This window comes from Juglans regia, chromosome 11 (genome assembly GCF_001411555.2).
Source record: "Juglans regia cultivar Chandler chromosome 11, Walnut 2.0, whole genome shotgun sequence".
NCBI classification, from domain to species: domain Eukaryota; kingdom Viridiplantae; phylum Streptophyta; class Magnoliopsida; order Fagales; family Juglandaceae; genus Juglans; species Juglans regia.
Genome location: NC_049911.1, coordinates 8,436,986 through 8,455,420, shown reverse-complemented (window position 1 = coordinate 8,455,420; position 18,435 = coordinate 8,436,986). Strand labels below are relative to the sequence as shown.

General features: G+C 36.6%; 1 protein-coding gene across 1 annotated transcript; it reads left to right on the top strand.

Moving 5' to 3' along the window:
• Positions 1-667: 667 nt before the first annotated feature.
• On the top strand, positions 668-17,120 carry LOC108992010. The gene is made up of 4 exons (XM_018966444.1): positions 668-753; positions 1,036-1,166; positions 14,895-16,279; positions 16,398-17,120. The coding sequence occupies exons 1-4, from the start codon at positions 668-670 to the stop codon at positions 17,118-17,120; spliced, it is 2,325 nt and encodes a 774-aa protein (XP_018821989.1).
• The last annotated feature ends 1,315 nt before the right edge of the window (positions 17,121-18,435 follow it).

Genomic DNA, 18,435 nt, shown 5'->3' with positions numbered 1-18,435 from the left:
GGACATCCTTGAAATTACCCATGAAGGTACCAAGGCTATTAAGAACTCTAAGATTCAAATGTTGACGACCAACTTTGAAGAACTTAGAATAAAGGGCGATGAAACATTTGTTGCTTTCTATGCTAAATTGAATGATATTGTCAATTCTCCTTTTAATTTAGGGGACAAACTCCCAGAGAACAGAAATTGTGAGGACACTATGAGAATTGAAGAGCTGGTGGGTTCTCTACAAACCTATGAACATACTCTTCCTGTGGATAAAAAGAACAAGTCCATAGCCCTCAATACTATTAGAGAGGAATCAGATGAGTCATTAGATGAGTTGGCTATGAGTGACAAGGAAATAACACTCTATGCTAAGAAGTTCAGGAAAATGTCTGTGGGCAGAAATAACAAGAACCAGAGACATGAGAAGAAAAAGTTTGAAAAATACAACGAAGGCTCGAGTTCAGGAAATAAGGAGAGAAGCTCTGAGAAATACACTAGTGCTAACAATGACAAGATACAAGTACAGTGTCATGAATGTCATGGATTTGGACACATTCATTTAGAATGTGCTAATTACAAAAAGGTTGAAGAAAGAGCTAAGATGGCATCCCTGAGCGAGAGTCAGTTAGATTCAAGTGACTCGTAAGAGAACTCTTCTCCGAAAGGACACCACAACTTCATGGCGTTTACTTCTTCAGTTGGTGACAAAAGTCAATATAGTGAACAAGTGTCTGATGATGGGAGTATATCAGGAAATGAATCTTGGTATGAAGATCAGTTGTAAGAAATCTATGAGAAGTTATACAAGGAATGTGTTAAATTGAGAAAACTCAACAAAGCACACATTGAGAAGATAGAAGTCTGCAAACGAGAAAATGAAGGGATTCAAGACAAATTAAATGAAGCCATCAGTCTAACAGATCAGTTAAAAATGAAGAATGCGTCGCTGGAAGATTAGGTGAAAACTCAGGAAAGTGGGATGATTTTGTTAAACAATAAACTGAAAAAATTTTCTACTGAGAAACAAAAGCTTGACAAACTCCTAAGCTTAGGAAAGTCCTTTGGTGACAAGAGCGGTGTGGGATATGTTGAAGGGAGATCTGATACAGCTACAACCTCAAAAACTATATTTGTTCGTGAATCAACTGCTAATAGGAATACTCACCCATCTAAAAAAGGTAAGACACCCTTACATGTGCAAGAGTTTGGTCCACCTCCTGAGAGACAGAGCTCACAATACAAGCCCTTTATGCCATCACTATGGAAAGACGGGTCATGTTAGAACAAATTGTTTTAATTTGAAAATGTACATTATGCATGATCCTACACCCTCTAAGAGTATAAATGTGGATTTTTCAAAAAGAGGTAAGAATCTCATGAATGCTCCTAAATTTATCTCATCCTTCATGGGACAAAGAGATCACAAAGAGAACTACGTGTGCCATACTTGTGGTAAGGTTGGTCACATCCGACCAAACTGTTATGAGCTTAGGAGGCATCCCATGAGAGATGAAAAGAACCACTCAAGAAGAGGGCATCTGAATCTGTGTAGTCAAGTCATGGCCTTAACTAGACAAAATGATATACTCAATGTCAAGTTAGACCAACTGACTACTAGCCAAAAGGCTAGGAAGGCTAACTCTCCAAAAATAAAAAACGCGTGGGTCAAAAAGGGAGAACGAAACACGTGCCATGTTGCTCACATTGCTCTAAAGACCAGGGGCACCTCCTTGTGGGACCTTGATAGTGGGTGTTCTTGTCATATGTCTGGTGATAGAACCCTTTTAAAACTATTGAAGAGTACAAATGTGGAACAGTGACATTTGGAGTTGGGGAAAAGCCGATATAATTGGGAGGGGTGAAATTGAAATACCTGGACTACCTGCCTTAAGGGAAGTCTTGTTTGTTGATGGATTAAGAGAAAATCTACTCAGTATAAGTTAAATGTGTGATAATGGTGCTGAAGTCTGTTTTTCAAAAGAAATGTGCATTATTTCAGATGATGATGGAAACAATTTGATGTAGGGTATCAGGACATCTGATAACTGTTATGGCATCACTCCTAGCTCACAGTAAAGTTGCAATAGTGCTAAGAGTGAGGCTACTGATCTGTGGCATCAAAGACTTGGACATGTGAATCACAGAAATTTGTCCAAGATTGCCAAGAAAGAATTGGTGGTAGGATTGCCTAAGCTGGGTAAATTGGAGACTCATGTTTGTGGGTCATGTCAATTGGGAAAACAAGTAAGAACAGCTCACAAGAATACTACGGCCATCCTGACCAAACAACCATTAGAGTTGTTGTACATTGATCTCAATGGACCTTTTAGAACTAAGAGTTTGGAGGGAAAGAAATACATACTAGTGATGGTAGATGATTTCATTAGATACTCTTGGGTAGAGCGCTTTTAAGAGAAAAGGATGAAGCCCCTAACATGATTAGAACATTATGCAAGAAACTTCAAAATGACCAAGGAAAATCAATAGTCAGAAATAGGAGTGACCATGGAAGAGAGTTTGAAAATTCTAACATTGAGAGGTTTTGTGATAAAGAGAGTATTAGTCAAGAATTTCCTGCTCCTTTTACTCCATAGCAAAATGGAGTGGTCAAAAGAAAGAATAGAGTTATTCAATGTAACATCTGGGCCCATATTTTTTGGGTTTATAGGTAAGAAAAGCTCACTTCGGGTTAACAAGTTTTTTTTTTTTTGTTTTTTTTGTGGACCTCGAGTACGGATTTTTTTTTTCGGCGGATTATGATTTTTCAATATGTGGGATAATTAGATTTTTAAATCTTTTAGTAAACTAAGTAGATTTTCATCCGAAAAATTTATGGGACAAGTGTAATTTTTTTTTTAGGTTAACTTGAGGTCCAAAACTTAGAAATAGGCCATGCATTAACCCCGTTCAAGATCCAAGTCGTGGGCCAATTCTTTTCGGGATATAGTGCCCTAGCCCGTGAAAATAATTTCATACTCTACACTTTCACGTCTATTTACGCACTACATGCACGGCTTCGATCACGTGTGTTTTCCCTCGGATTGCATGATTCACGTCCGTTTCGATCACATCCCTCCTTCCTTCATCTCTAGGGTTTTGCTTTTAATTTTTTTTTACCACCTATATATATATACTTATACGCTTATCCCTCATGCATGACGAAGCCAAGCTGCCGCTGCTAGCCAAACTTCCCAGAGCATCTGCCCTCCTTTGTGAACCACGATCATCAACCAAACTCCTTGAAACCATTTCCAGCCACTGGGCATCACAGTCGAGCCCAACCCGAGAAGCATTTGGTTGTTGTTCCGTGCATTGTTTCCTTAAAAACCAACACCCGTGCAACCTCGCCATCATTGGAAGCAACCTGGGTCATCCACCATGCGTAACCAACTACCCAAACCACCACCACCGTACCTAGCCTTGTAACCACCGTGTATGAAAGCCACCAAGTCACCTGTAGTCACACGGTGAGCCTCTATTTTCACAACTAAAAACAGAGCAATCCTCATACACCTTCCCACTGTCCAACTTCAATGCCGTCCTCACCATCGCGTGAAGCCTAATAGCCAGTTTTCCTAGTGTCAACCATGGGACCACCGTGGAACAGCCACTGGCTCCATGTCCAGGAAACGGCCAGCAACAGCAGTGCACCGCAGCAACGCCTCACGCAAGACTCTGTTTTGCACCACCGAAAGTAGAGCACCTACTTCCCTCCATAGTGAACTGCAACGCGGCCGCCGAACTGCTCAGCCTCAAGTGGGAACCTCTAAAACATGCCGATCGTGCACCCAGGTCCGTCGTGTCCCTCTCGGTAAGCCCACGACGAGCCTTCTTCCCCCCAATCTTTTTTTTTTCTCTACTCCTTTTGCCCTCATATCAAGTTTCTCTCACTCGCTACCGCAGCCCCACTACCACGCAACGGAGACCACGGCCAACTGGAAGCCGTCTTCATCCCAGTGCCACTCCGATTGGCTGTTACCATTTACTCTCAATGAGTACCTCGTGTCACTGTCACCGACTGTTGCACCGAAAACGCATAAAACGTTTACTCTTTAGAGTCTACATAAACTTAGTACTACATATTATATTGATATGGAATTACAGTTTTGCCGTTATTATTAGATGGTTTCAATTTGAAATTTTTGTTTATATTAAATCTGTTTATACATTGTTTATGCGGGAAATATAAGAAATTTTTATAGAAAATAAATAGGATTTTTAAATTGTATTATTGGTAGTAAATTATTTTAGTAACTGTGTAATTTTATTTTAAACATTTAAATTATGATTAAAGCTATTTGTTTATTATTATTTAACGAAATTTTTACTAGTACTTACCTTAAATGTTGAGTATTATCAAAGAAATTTAAAGAATGGGGATATTTTAAGGTTATGATTATTTTTAGGTATTGAATGATTAAAATAGGTTATTTTAGAAGCTTATGATTAAATATCAAAGTATGTGATTAATTGAAAATTTACAAGAATTACGTGATTATTTTATAGGTGACGATTAATTATTGTTCGACATTTTGAGGTAAATTTCGAAAAAGTTAAGAAGTCCAGGTAAGCGGGGTTCCTATGCTAGATTTTGCATTGAAATAAAATGAACTGAGGTTGATTTTTGAAAAATATATATTTTTGGTTATGAAAATAAATTTGAACTATCTCAGTTATTTGTTCTGCATTACTCATGAGATTCTATTTAAGAAGAAAATATTTTATGTTATGACTGGTGTAAACATGAGCTTATTTTTAATATTTTGTTCCTGAACTTTGAAAAAGAGAGCGAATACGAAATTCGTGCATATATTATCTTGTGATATGATTTTGTTATGTTCTGAAAATTTTGTTCAGTACTCTGTTTGGATAAGAAGTGATTTTTGAAAACCTTTGGCATGACTCCCTGATTCTGAATTTGATTCTGTTTCCGCTCTGTTCAGTTACGGCCCTACCATGGGTGATAATAGTGGCATACGGCCCAACCACGGGTAATAATAGTGGATACGGTCCAACCACGGGTAATAATAGTGGATACGGCCCAACCATGGGTAATAATAGTGGATACGGCCCTGCCACGAGTTATAGTAGTGGTCTCTATTTTGAGTGCACACCTTGGTGACAGAGTGATTTATGTTCTGCTTGGCTATCCGCAGATGCACAACCCTACCACAAGGGTTATACATGGCTTGTATTCTGATATGATGTTATGATGATGATCATTATCATTTATGCTATGCCAAAAGATATTTTTGAATGAATTTATTTCAGAATCTTCACTCTGATATTTTGATAACATGTTATGTTTCCAAACTCTGAAAATGAAAATATTTTGTTCTACATTCTGATATCTGTAAATGCTCATGTTTACACACTAGTATATGTCCTCTGCTTACTGAGTTATTGATAACTCACCCATTATCTTCAAATATTTTTCAGATAATTTTGATGGTTCAGCTGGAGAACAAGAGTAAGAAGTTTTAGTAAGATGTTATGATCGTAGTGGAATAAGTGCCTGAGGGTACAAATTTATTGGAGAGTCTTATTGAGTAGGTTTCTGATTTTTGGATTTTGAATAAATAGATTTGTACTTTTTGGAAATATTGGAATAATTAAATATGTTATGGAAGTTGGATTTAGGTTACAAGAGCTAACTCTCTGAAACCTCGGGACCGGGGCGTTACAGTTGGTATCAAAGCCAGGTTTGAATTATGCATACTATAAACCTTGGAGGTTTAGATATCTATGGGTTTAGGAAGAAATTTCAGAGTTGAGGTGTAGAAGTTTAAAGAATAAGAGACGATTGTGTGGGTAGTTAAGGTTTTAGATTTTGCAAGATTTTGTAATTGAGTTTTGAGATTTGAGGTTTAGGGATTTTATATCCGACAAGCTTAATTTGTGGAATATAAGAGATAATATTTATAAAGATTAATTTAAGGTTTAGATTTTGAGGTTTAGATTCTAAGACGTAAGGCAATTTAGAGTGATGTCGGGTTTACAATTATATAGGATAGGAAAGACTATATGAGTTGGTTAAAGAAATGGCTAAGAATGGTTAAAAAAAGTTCAAGATTTCATTGAATCATTTATTTATTTTTTTACTTGTTTTTAAATATTTTAACTGGTATTTATATTTTGTTTATACATATTTTGTTTTCTTTCCCTAGAACATTTAACTGAGTTTAAGATCTCAGGATGGCTGCTCGTCGTCGAGTTCAAAACTTTGGGGATTTGAGATTCGTCAGATTTTATGGACTGAATATTTCGAGGTTTGAGGTTTAGAGATGGTACATATTTAAAAAAAAATGATTTTGAGGAGATTTAAGGTCGTAGAATTCTGCAGGTTTCAGGATATGATTTTTTATGATATGTAAGGTTTTAGCACTTGCGGACCTTTGGAGTGAGTTCGACAAAATCTGAGGTTTTAGATTTTGCATAATTTAAGGAAACAAATTTATGACATTTGAGATTTTAATTCCGGTAGGCGTATTTTGTGGGCTGTAGGAAATAGCTCTGACAAGGTTTAAGGTTTAGATTTTAGGTTGACTTCGTGGACCGTGTTTTGAAAAGGAACTGGAGGTTTAGACTTGTGATATTGATGTATTAGAGTCTACATACATCTTGGGAGACATTGCGACATTTAAATCTGGTAAAAAAAAAAATTGTATGGACTGGTTAAATGTGGAGGTTAGTTCTTTTCAAATGTACTTGATTTGAGATACAATGCGTTTAGGACTACAAGTTGTTAGTATGCGCAGCGGAATCATGCTTTTGGTGATATGATAGCATGAGATTTTATTTCGCTATTTGTATGAGGTTCATGGATTATGTGGAGAGTCCAGAATTATTAGGTTTTTAATTGTATGGCTGAGGTTTATAATTTAGACTTGATTTGGATTTTTTGAAGTGAGATGCAGTGTGCGCAAATATGTATGAAGGTCTAAGTATTTGAGTTTTGATTTTGGATGCAACAAATTTCGAGGACGAAATTTTTTTTAAGGGGGGGAGGATGTAACACCCGGGCCCAGCTAAGCCCTCTTGACAAAATTTTTTGGGTTTATAGGTAAGAAAAGCTCACTTCAGGTTAACAAGTTTTTTTTTTTTTTTTAATTTCTGGACCTCGAGTCCGGATTTTTTTTTCGGAGAATTATGATTTTTCAATAGGTGGGATAATTAGATTTTTAAATCTTTTAGTAAACCAAGTAGATTTTCATCCGAAAAATTTATGGGACAAGTGTAATTTTTTTTTTTAGGTTGAGTTGAGGTCCAAAACTTAGAAACAGGACATGCATTAACCCCGTTCAAGATCCAAGTCGTGGGCCAATTATTTTCAGGTTATAGAGCCCTAGCCCGTGAAAATAATTTCATACTCTACACTTTCACGTCTATTTACGCACTACATGCACGGCTTCGATCACGTCTGTTTTCCCTCGGATTGCATGATTCACGTCTGTTTCGATCACGTCCCTCCTTCCTTCATCTCTAGGGTTTTGCTTTTAATTTTTTTTTACCACCTATATATATATATATATATATACTTATACGGTTATCCCTCATGCATGATGAAGCCAAGGTGCCGCTGCCAGCCAAACTTCCCAAAGCATCTGCCCTCCTTTGTGAACCACGGTCATCACCCAAACTCCTCCTCGAAACCATTTCCAGAAGGGCCATCCAGTACTCAGGATGTTTGGTGCGTGGATATAGATTTCACACAACTGATAGAGAAATATATAGGAAAACTCAAAATTGTGGGGTCATAGTCGAAGGAAGCCATGGGGATGATAATATTGACTTCTATGGAATTGTGGAAAATATCATAGCGTTAAAGTATGTGGGGGGATATATGGTATGGTTGTTTCAATGTAATTGGTGGGATGTCTCAAATCCTAGGTTGGGAGTGCGTAAAGAAATTGTTATTCACTAGGGCGGCCCAAAATTGGAAAGTCAGCAACTTCGAAGATTTCTTCTTGGTCATATACTTCGTAAGACTGCGCACTCAAAGAGCTGATACTTTGTAGTGGATACTATCAGAAAGGTACATTTTAGCTTGCTCTTTTTATAAGGCCCTCACGCAACCATAGAACAATCACTTTCCATGGAAAAGAATTTGGAAAAACAAGGCCCCTCCTTGGGCGGCATTTTTTGCCTATACATCGTCTTTGGGTAAGATTTTGACAACAGATAACTTACGGAAAAGCGGGGTGGTAGTGGTAGAATGGTGCTTCATGTGTAAACAAAGTAGGGAGACTCTGGACCATCTTCTACTACATAACGAGATTACTTAAGCATTTTGGGTGAATGTATTCAGAAGGGTAGAGCTAGCCTCAGTTATATCTACTATAGTAGTCGAGCTTTTGGCATGTTCGGTGAAGTACCTTGGCAGCATCCCACAAATTTCAGCCATGTGGAAAACGATTCTCTATGTCTTCTATGGTGCATTTGGAATGAATGAAATGACAGGACATTTGAAGACAGAGAGCGTTCATTGGAAGAGATTAGAATATTATTTATTAGAACCCTTTTTCTTTGGGCCAAAGATGTAGATTTCAATGATCTCGATTTTCATGATTTTCTTGTTTCTTTTTTTTTTTCTCCTAAATAGGTGTTATCTCATATATACCCCATGTGTACTTGAATTATGCCTATTCATATTAATATATATATATATATATATATATAAAGTATAACTAAAAAAATAAAAAATAAAAAATAAAAACATTGGTTTTGACCAAGGTAGGGAGAGGATCAGTGAACAGATTAATTGCCACCATCCGAATGATGGCTACGTGCAACACATTCATGCGGTCCCTTCCTCCACAGCTTATTAATTGATTCTGGAACAGAGTCTAAGATGTACTTAGCAGTATGGTAAATGTTTCTGTCTACAGCAAGAGAGAGTGCAGATTCTCCGGCTTCATTCACCATCTTATCTAACCTTGGTTTGTGGCCAATTAGTAACTCCACAACCGAATGTTGAGCATTTCTCACAGCAACATGCAATGTCGTATCCTTGTCTATGTTCACCGTCTCCAAAATAGATCTTTAAAATAAACTAATTTTGCTGATGATGAAGCTAACTTAGCGGGCTTTCTCAGATCCTACGTAGAAGCCGTACTTACAAATAAGCATATATGCTTATACAAGAACGTAGTTCAAAGTCCAGCACATGCAAGCAGTGGAAACCATGACCCAATTTACTACACGTGAAAAACTCCGAGAAGTATACGTCATGATTTGATGACGCAATTTGAAGACCCGAAATGACGTCTACATCATGGACATCTAACGGTGGAGTCCAAACATATATAATTCATCAAGTTGGGTCTAAGCTTTTGTACAATTAAAGCTTTCATTAAAGAGAGACAGGTTTATTACCTAACTTTTTGAGCTACCCATCTGCACAGTTAATTAAAGCAGTGCACGTTACCTATTTTTCATCCATATTAACTGTCAAAAAATCAGAAAGAGAATTGAAAATATATTCGAAATCAAGTGGGGTTTGATCACAGTTAATGTTATTGACAGTTTAGAAAGAAGTGGGGTATTGCATTTTTCTGGAGGAAGGAAGTTAAAGCTGAATTAGTCTCTTAACTACAAGAAAACGTGGTATTAACGCTTAAAGTTATTAATGCGTATTCATCAGCGTTGGGCGTTGAGCACATCCTCTTGTCTTTAATGTATTGAAGGATCCTTTTGGTTTTTGCAGAACAAGTTGAGATGCCCCGCAGGCCCCTTTCATCTTTTTTCATACTTTTTAGCTACGACCCTTCTGAGCTTTATTTCTGGCTGGGCTAGGCCCATGACTGATAGCCGAGCTGAATGGATTCTAGGGCCAATCCTAACTAGCCCATAATTTGGGCCTATTCCTTATTAACCTTACAATATTTTTTTCTTTTTCTCTTTTTTTTTTTTTATAGAATTAAATACTTCAAAAATATCATAAAACTCATTTTCCTAACTCAAGTTTTTGAATACTGATTATCACAGGTGTGGGTTTTTTTTGTCAGTCCAATTAGTCCACCTTTGAGGCCCAAATTGTCTTCCCTGAACCTAACATACGAAAAGTAATTTTGTTCTTGTAGTCATACCAATTCTCCCTCCCTCTCTCCGTCTGCGAGGTTTTATTTGGTAGCTTTCAACGGAGTTTCTTCCGCAGCCAATTCGTTGTAGTGTTCACAGCTTTAGTGGTGTTATTACTTCTTGAGCTTTATAATGGATCATTGTAAAGTTCAATCTCACAATAGCCTGATCCACATCAAAAGGGACAGTATTGAAGAATGTAATTGAATCTAGTGACACATTATGATAGGTTGTGCTACAAAAATTTGGACCTCGTCTCAGTTTTTTCAAACTTATTTCAGTAGTTCCTAGATTTACAGGTTTATTAATAAGTATATATTTGTATTATTCACACCCACTCCTTTGGATGTCACCCCTATACTCTCGTTCAAGTACGCTTAACTCTTGAGTTCTTATGGAACTTATCAATTAAGAAAAGGTTGTTAAGTTCTAAAGGCTCATGAGCTTGGTCAAAGGTTTGCTAACTCACTCTGGTGTAGCAGCATTACTTAAGATCTTGTCACACATGACTCTCTGTATTGGGAACCCACACTAGATTTGATTCCCCATAGATTTTTTTTTTTTTTTTTTGTACTCTATGTTAACTTTGTATTGGATACTCCTTTTATTCTATCTATATATATCTTGTTTGAGGGAAAAATAAAATGTTCTGATGGGATCATGTGCATTAATGGTCGTACACCTGATATTCACACCAACCCATTCAGAGCCTTCATCGGATTTCTTGTTCTTTAAATGTATAACGAAAGAGATCAGATTTCTCTTTAAAGCTAGTGTTCTTTATTGAGTTGATTCTTGATATTTTTTAAGAAAGCTTTTATATACTTTGAGATTATTTCCCTAGCCCACTTGCATAAGTTTTATGAAAAGACAGTCTCCTGTGTTAACATTGGATGTAAATTGCTTACCTTGCATAGTTGATTATTATTGTTCGCATAAAAATATATCTACAAATGCACAGAATCGTAACAAGTAGTAAAGTGTTTTAAAGAAAACAAATATCGAACCCACAGGGAATAATTATGCTATTGAGTATTGAAATTGACTAAATTAATTACTATTTGAAAAACTAAAATTTGAAGAATGGTTTATCTAAATCAAACTAAAAAAAAAAAAAAACATTAAAATTAAGATTTTAAAAATAAAAAGAATAGATCTAGAGCGTTTGATTTCACATAGCAAATCCCACACAGTTCATTCTTCCTTGTTATAGAATCCCAATTATTCCAGGTTGATGATAAAAATCCCTTAACTATTTAATATTTTCTTTCGAACAATATCAAAAATATCTTCAACTAATAACTCCATATCTCTATGTGAATTTAACTAATTGGAGACTCATTAAGTTCTTTAGATTTTTCTTGAAAATCACACTAGTTGCAGTAAAGCATCTCTGCTTTCGCTTAACTAATGGTGTTTAATCCTAGAACTTTAATCACAAATAACCTCTCGGTCTCATTGTAATCCAAAAGATCGAACAATAGTTAGCTAGAAAATTGTAAGCATTAAAAATAAGGAATAAACACTAATCATGAAAATATTGAAAATAAAATAACTTGGAATGTAAACTGTGTTCAATGCTATGCTACATCAAAACTCTAGAAAATAGAATTAGTTCATAATGGAATTGAAAAGAAAAATAATAAAACTAGTGTTCTTTGTTCAAGTCGGTTTATAAAGCATGAGGTGAGATATCCCGTATTTTAGTGTATTTTTAATTGAATGATTATTTTTATTAATTTAAATATTGTTCTCTTGTTTTAAAATTTATTGGGTTTTTCGTTGGTTTATTTCATGATTTTTAAGTTGTGAAATTTATTTTGGTATGCTTTCTTAATATTTAATATTGTTTCTCATTTAAATTGTTCTTTAATTTAAATTAGTTGTTTGTGGGTTTTAAAATTATTGTGTTGTTGGATTTGATTATTTTATTTTACTTGGTCTTTGTGTTTAAATTATTTTATTTAAATTTATCAAATTTCAAAACAAAAATAATATTCTAACAATATTCTATTCAACTTTCATCTCAAATCATCTCATCTCAACTCATTATTTAAACCTCCCCTAAGATTATCCTCTGAATTTAATGTTTGTAGTGCTAACTCTGCCACTTGAATATTATCTCTTATTTTACCTAGCTTCTTAAGAATGTCACAAAAAAATTGAGGCATTCCAATTCTTTAGAGCAGTTTTCAGTCTTTTCAATTTTAAAACCATCCTTTTCAAACTAGTCTTATTATAAGGCTGGTTCAATTCCAAAAAATCTGAATGAATAATCCACATCTTTTGGAATTTAAAAGAAGGACCTAACTTTTCAGCCGGCCCCTTATTTTCAAACAACAGAGGGCAATGATCTGAATGTATTGTTTCCAAGTGTATTAAAACAACATGTGGAAAAGAAACCAACTAAAGCTCTATCCAATTTTTTCCAAATAAATTGCCCATCCCTTCTACAATGCCTCGTGAATTCTGATCCAGAGAAAGGATGATCATACATTGAAGTAGTCTCAATGAAACTAATGAACTCTTCTTTACAGTTGTAGTCAACATAGGAACACCCCCAATCTTATCTAAATCATTTTTAATGATATTAAATTCCTCTATAAAATCATCCAAGGTTTTTCAACAGTTTTCACTCTTAACAAGGATTCCCACAACTCCATTATAAGAATAGAACTACATTTAGCATACGCCACTGAAAACAAAGCTTCTGAACCCACGAAATCAGCAATAAAAGAAATATATTGTGATGAAGATGACAGAATAGAAATCGCAATACCTGATCTTTAGCAACCAGCCAGACTTTTCGACCTTCTACCTCATTCGAAAAAGATTGAGATAAACCCAACCTTCTTGCAATTTTCAAAGATTTATTAAAAGCCACCATCGGTTCCAACACAGCTGCTATACATAGGTTATGTAACTCTTGTTATCCTTTTGCCTTTCTTTTTTCGCTAAATGTAAAATTAAAGCTTATTCATGAATTCTCTGTCCGGATTGTAGGCAATTCCGGCAAGGGTAAGGAAGGGGGGGGGGGTTTGGGCCCGACATCCCTACTCGAGTCATCTATCCCAAGTTGTAGGTCCACAACTCCCTCTCCAAATTGCTTGTTGGATAGAAGATTGAAGGTTTACCTTGATTTCTAAATTTATAAGTAAATATTTTTGCTCAAGAATTTGTTCAAAAAATCGTGCTGGGCCTTTCTAATGCCATTAGGCATCCCTCCCATCCAACTATGGCATCAGCTCCACAAAATAAGGTAAATGATCTAGTTTTTCTTTTTCATATGAATACCACATTAATGCAATTATTTGTGTTATTTTATTTTTGGCCTTTAGGTAATTGATTTTTTATATGATTATGTTATATATTCTATTTATTTATTTATTTATTTATTAATTCTTGTCAAACATTTTGGTGAATAGAATATTTGATGAAATATTTATTTTTCTTCCTCTTCCCCGTTCTTTTGCTTCCTTCCTTTTCTCTCCTCTTCCAAAAATTGTTCTCCAAAGTGTACTCCTCCATTACCACCATACATAACTATTGAAATGGCTGCCAAAATGTTGGGGTGAAGACTAGTTTTGGAGTTGAAAAATTGAGAAAGTCTAATTTGTTCCAGATCTGGAAAAAAACCTAATTGTTGTAGGACAGCTTGATGACAGTAGTTATGCAGAAGCATTCTCTAGAGAAGCTTGGAAGATCACTAAGGGTGCACTGGTTTTGGCGCATGATAAGAGATCTAACTCTTTGTATTTAACATGAGGGTCCAGTGATGTGCAGAGAAATACAAGAGTGCAAAAAGGCAGACTTAATCGCGCGAAACATATGAGGAAGCCAAAAGGAGTCAGCTTTGTCGTTCCTCATGTAAGCCTGGGAAAGTTGGCTGAGGTTGCCAAGATCGGTTCGAGACTAGATACTGCTAGTGCAGTGGGAGTTGAGTCACCCAGTGGATATACTGATTAAGGGCAATGTACGTGAAAGACTGAAGTCTGGCTTGACTTCAATGCTTCTTCTAGCTTGAAGACGGGATCTGTGAGCTGCAGAGATGATAGGGCTTGGCTGGAAACAATGGCTGACAAGTGGAGACCTAGTCTCCAAGTGGGAGATTGTTGGGGTGGAGACTGGTTTTAAAGCTGAAAATCGAGAAATAGAGAGTTTGCTCGAAGTGCACTCGAGCGAAGCTCAATCTGTGAGTTCGCTCGAGTCTCGCGCCAGCACGAGACTCGAGCGAGACACAAACCCTAGTGTTCGCTCGAGCCCCACTCGACACCCTGCTCGAGCCAATGTTGATTGGTTGTTCACTCAATGAGCGCTAGACACACCGCTCTAGCGAAGAACGTATTTTTGTCAGATTAGGGTTTACAACACTGTTTACTATAAATATGTCATATTTGACTTGTTTTGCATGACTTTTAGCATATTTTGAGAGAAAACAATTGTCAAGTGAGTGCATATTGTGTGAGAGAGCAAAAAGCCCTATAGAGTGTGAGTTGAGATTGAGTGATAGTAATCTCTTCTGCTTAATAAGATTTTTGCAGTTTTGTGAAAGTAGACAATTTGCCGAACCACGTATATTATGTGTCGTGTGCTTCATCGTGCTTACTTTTACTTTAGTTTGCCATCGTTGATGTGTGTGTTTTGCTCAACACAAAATACACTGTTCATGATAAAATAAAGCAAGAACAAGAGCACTATATGGTAGTTGCAGTTCAATGAACATGCATTTACGGATTTGTTTCATAAATATAATAAACATGTTATCCTTCATCATAAATTTTGCGTTGCAAATTGCATGTTGATGTAATGCACTGTCTCTTTCTCAGTTCTAGTTAATGGTGTTCCAAAAGGTCCATTTGTTCCATCTAGAGGCTTGAGACAAGGTGACCCCCTCTCCCCATACCTTTTCTTACTTTGTACTGAAGGTTTGGTCTCTTTGATCAAATTTGCTGAGTTAAGGGGGGATTTGTCAGCTGTAAAGATTTGTAGGGGTGCTCCAAAGATCTCTCATTTACTTTTTGCAGATGATAGTTTATTATTCTGTAAGGCAAATATGCAAGAAAATCAGAGAATTCAATCACTCCTCAACTTTTATGAAGCATCTTCGGGTCAAGTGATAAATAGAAACAAAACGGGTCTAGTTTTCAGCTCAAATGTGCAACAATCTACAAAGGAAGATTTATTGAATTTTTGGGGTGTGGAACAAAGCCAGGAGTATGAAAAATATTTGGGACTCCCGTCTTTTGTGGGGAGGTCAAAGACTAGAGCATTTTCTGAAATCAAGCACCGAGTGTGGAGGAAGTTGCAAGGATGGAAAGAAAAGGTACTCTCTGCTGGAGGAAAGGAAGTGTTGATAAAAGCTGTTGCACAAGCAATTCCTACCTATTCAATGAGCTGTTTTAAGCTACCATCTTCTTTGTGTAATGAGCTTGAACAGATGATGGCTAAATTCTGGTGGGGGCAGAAAAATGAAGAAAAGAAAATTCATTGGATAAGCTGGAAGAAGATGAGTGAAACAAAAGAGGAGGGAGGAATGGGTTTCAAGGACTTGAGGATTTTTAATGATGCCCTTTTGGCCAAGCAAGGATGGCCCATAATAACAAATACAGATTCGTTGTTACACAAGCTGTTTAAGGCAAAGTATTTTCCGAAAAACCACTTTCTAGATGCTGGTTTGGGAAACAATCCTTCTTTTGCTTGGAGAGGAATTTGGGGAACAATCTCAAAGCTTTGGGAGGGGTGCAGATGGAGAATAGGCTCGGGAAGAATAGTAAAAGTATGGAAAGTTGTGTGGGTTCTAGGCTTTAAGGGGATTGCTGAAATAAATTCTGTGTCGGTCATAGGTGTAGAGGAAGCCACGATGAATTCTTTATTTCTCCCTGGACAGACAGCTTGGGATGTCAACAAAATCACCTCCATGTTTCCCCCTGCAGTGGCTTTACAGATCATGAAGATAGTGCTTAGTGAAGGCAACCAAGATGAGACTTGCTGGACGAGGGAAGCTCATGGGAGATATACAGTTAAGAGTGGATATAGATTCTTTAGATCAGAAACAATGAAGACACAAAGAGGGGAAGCATCGAATACAACCCTCTTAAGGAAATTGTGGAAGGCCATCTGGAAAATGAAACTCCCTCCAAAAATCAGAGTTTTTGCATGGAAAGCTGTAAAAGGAGTGTTACCTACAAAGGACAATCTTCGGAAAAAACATGTAAACATTGCAGAAAATTGTGTTCTGTAATGATAGAAGAGAAGACACTTTGCATGCACTACTTTCCTGCCCATCCATAAGAGAACTCTGGATTCGAAACTTCCCAAAACAAATGCAGGTGGATGATTTTAGTTCTTTTATTGATGCTGCCTTAAAAATGCAACTTTACACTTGTGCTGAGCTGCTGGAATGCTTCTTTTTAATCTGTTGGAGTGTTTGGAATAGAAGGAACTGGAAGATTTTTGAAGGAAAAGAAGTTCATGTTGAAGATCTATTGGGAAGGGCCTTAGCTATGCAAAAAGGTTTCCGTGAACTAAGGAACAAACCACTATCTGTTATTAGGAAGCACGACAGATGGAAAGCTCCACCTCCTGGCACTTTCAAATTGAATGTAGATGGAGCTTTCTCCCAAGATGGATCGGTGACAGGTATAGGTGCTGTGCTGCGAGATTCAAAGGGAGAGGTGCTAATGGCGGCAGCGATAAGAGAGAGGGCAAGTCTGAATGTTTATGAGCTGGAAGGTCTAGCAATTCTCAGAGGGTTACAATTGTGTCTTCATCTGGGCATTTATCATCTGTCTATTGAATCAGACTCTCTTCTGGTTGTAAACGAGTTTGACCGAAATGGCCAGTCAATGGCCACGATGGGAAACGTGATTAGTGAAGTTAGGAAGCTAATGTTTTGTTTTCAAACATGTGAGCTTACACATGTAAACAGAAGCTGCAATATAGTAACTCACACACTTGCCAAGCTTGGCTTGAGTGTCTCAGAAATTAGCTTATGGTGGGGTTCTTACCCAGGTGTAATTACTAATTTCCTTTGGTATGATTCTTCGGTGTAAACTGCTTATTATGAATGAAGAATTGGTTTTCTTATCCAAAAAAAAAAAAAACATAGAGAAATGCTTGGGATCCGAAAATGGGTCCTGAACATTTCTCCCGAAACGTTTTTTTATTTTTATTTTTTTATATAATGATTAAGGAAGTGTTTTTTAATGATGTTGTGAATTTTTTTATTTTTTTAAGTGTTTACGATGATTAAAAAAATACATGAAAGAAAAAAAAATGAAAAAATGAAATGCATTATTCGGGACATCTTTCGGGACAATTTTTCGGTGGCTGTAATGCTACTCTTAAACATATGATTCAAAATGTGTCATATCAACGAATGTAAATGGAGGGTGATGAGTAACATTGCTTGGAAAACAAACAAAACAAGGTGAGTGGGGGGTACGGGAGTTGTACTAGGGCTCCACCAACAGAACGTAGTTCAAAGTGTCCAGTGTTAAAACATGCACAGAAATTTGAAATGCACAAGCATGAAGAGAAATCTCATTCTCATTGATCTGAATAAAATGATACAACACTTACTACTATTTATACATTACAAAGGCAGAGAGAAAATAATTTTAAACTTTCTACTTAGTTACAAGTAATCTATAGCAGCTTTATGGACAGCATGGTTTCGACAGTGCTTTACAAGTTGATTTCCTGACTTTGTTTTGTGTGTGCAGTCATGTATTTCACAGATAATCCCCTGCTTTTCTGTGACCACACTTTTCTCCTTTTTCTTGTTGCTTTTCTTCTTCCTTTTGCTGTTGCTTTTCACTTCTTTTTTTCTGCAGTGTACTTTATCTCAACTTTTGTTGCTGCATATATTTCCTCATGTACTGCAGCTTTGTTGCTCAGTGTCTTCATGTCTTCCTTGCTTGCATTCATCCTTCTTTTTATGTTTTACTTCGTGAGACTCCCCCTCAAGATGGGCATAGATATTTAGGATTCCCATCTTGGATAATAAGAATTGAAAAACAGAAGATGATAAAGCCTTAGTGAAAATGTCTGCCAATTGGAACTTTGAGGCAACATGGACAGGAGTGATTATTCCAGCTAGGACCTTTTCTCGAACAAAATGACAATCCAGCTCTATGTGTTTAGTCCTTTCATGGAAGATAGGACTCTTTGTGATGTGAATGGCTACTTGGTTATCACAGAACAAGAGAGCAGATTGTTCATGGTTGATGTTGAATTCTTTTAAGAGACCAAGAAGCCATACAATTTCACAACTTGTTGTAGCCAATGCCCTGTATTCTGCCTCAGCTGAAGACTTGGAGACAGTCACTTGTTTCTTTGATTTCCAACTTACCAATGAGTCTCCAA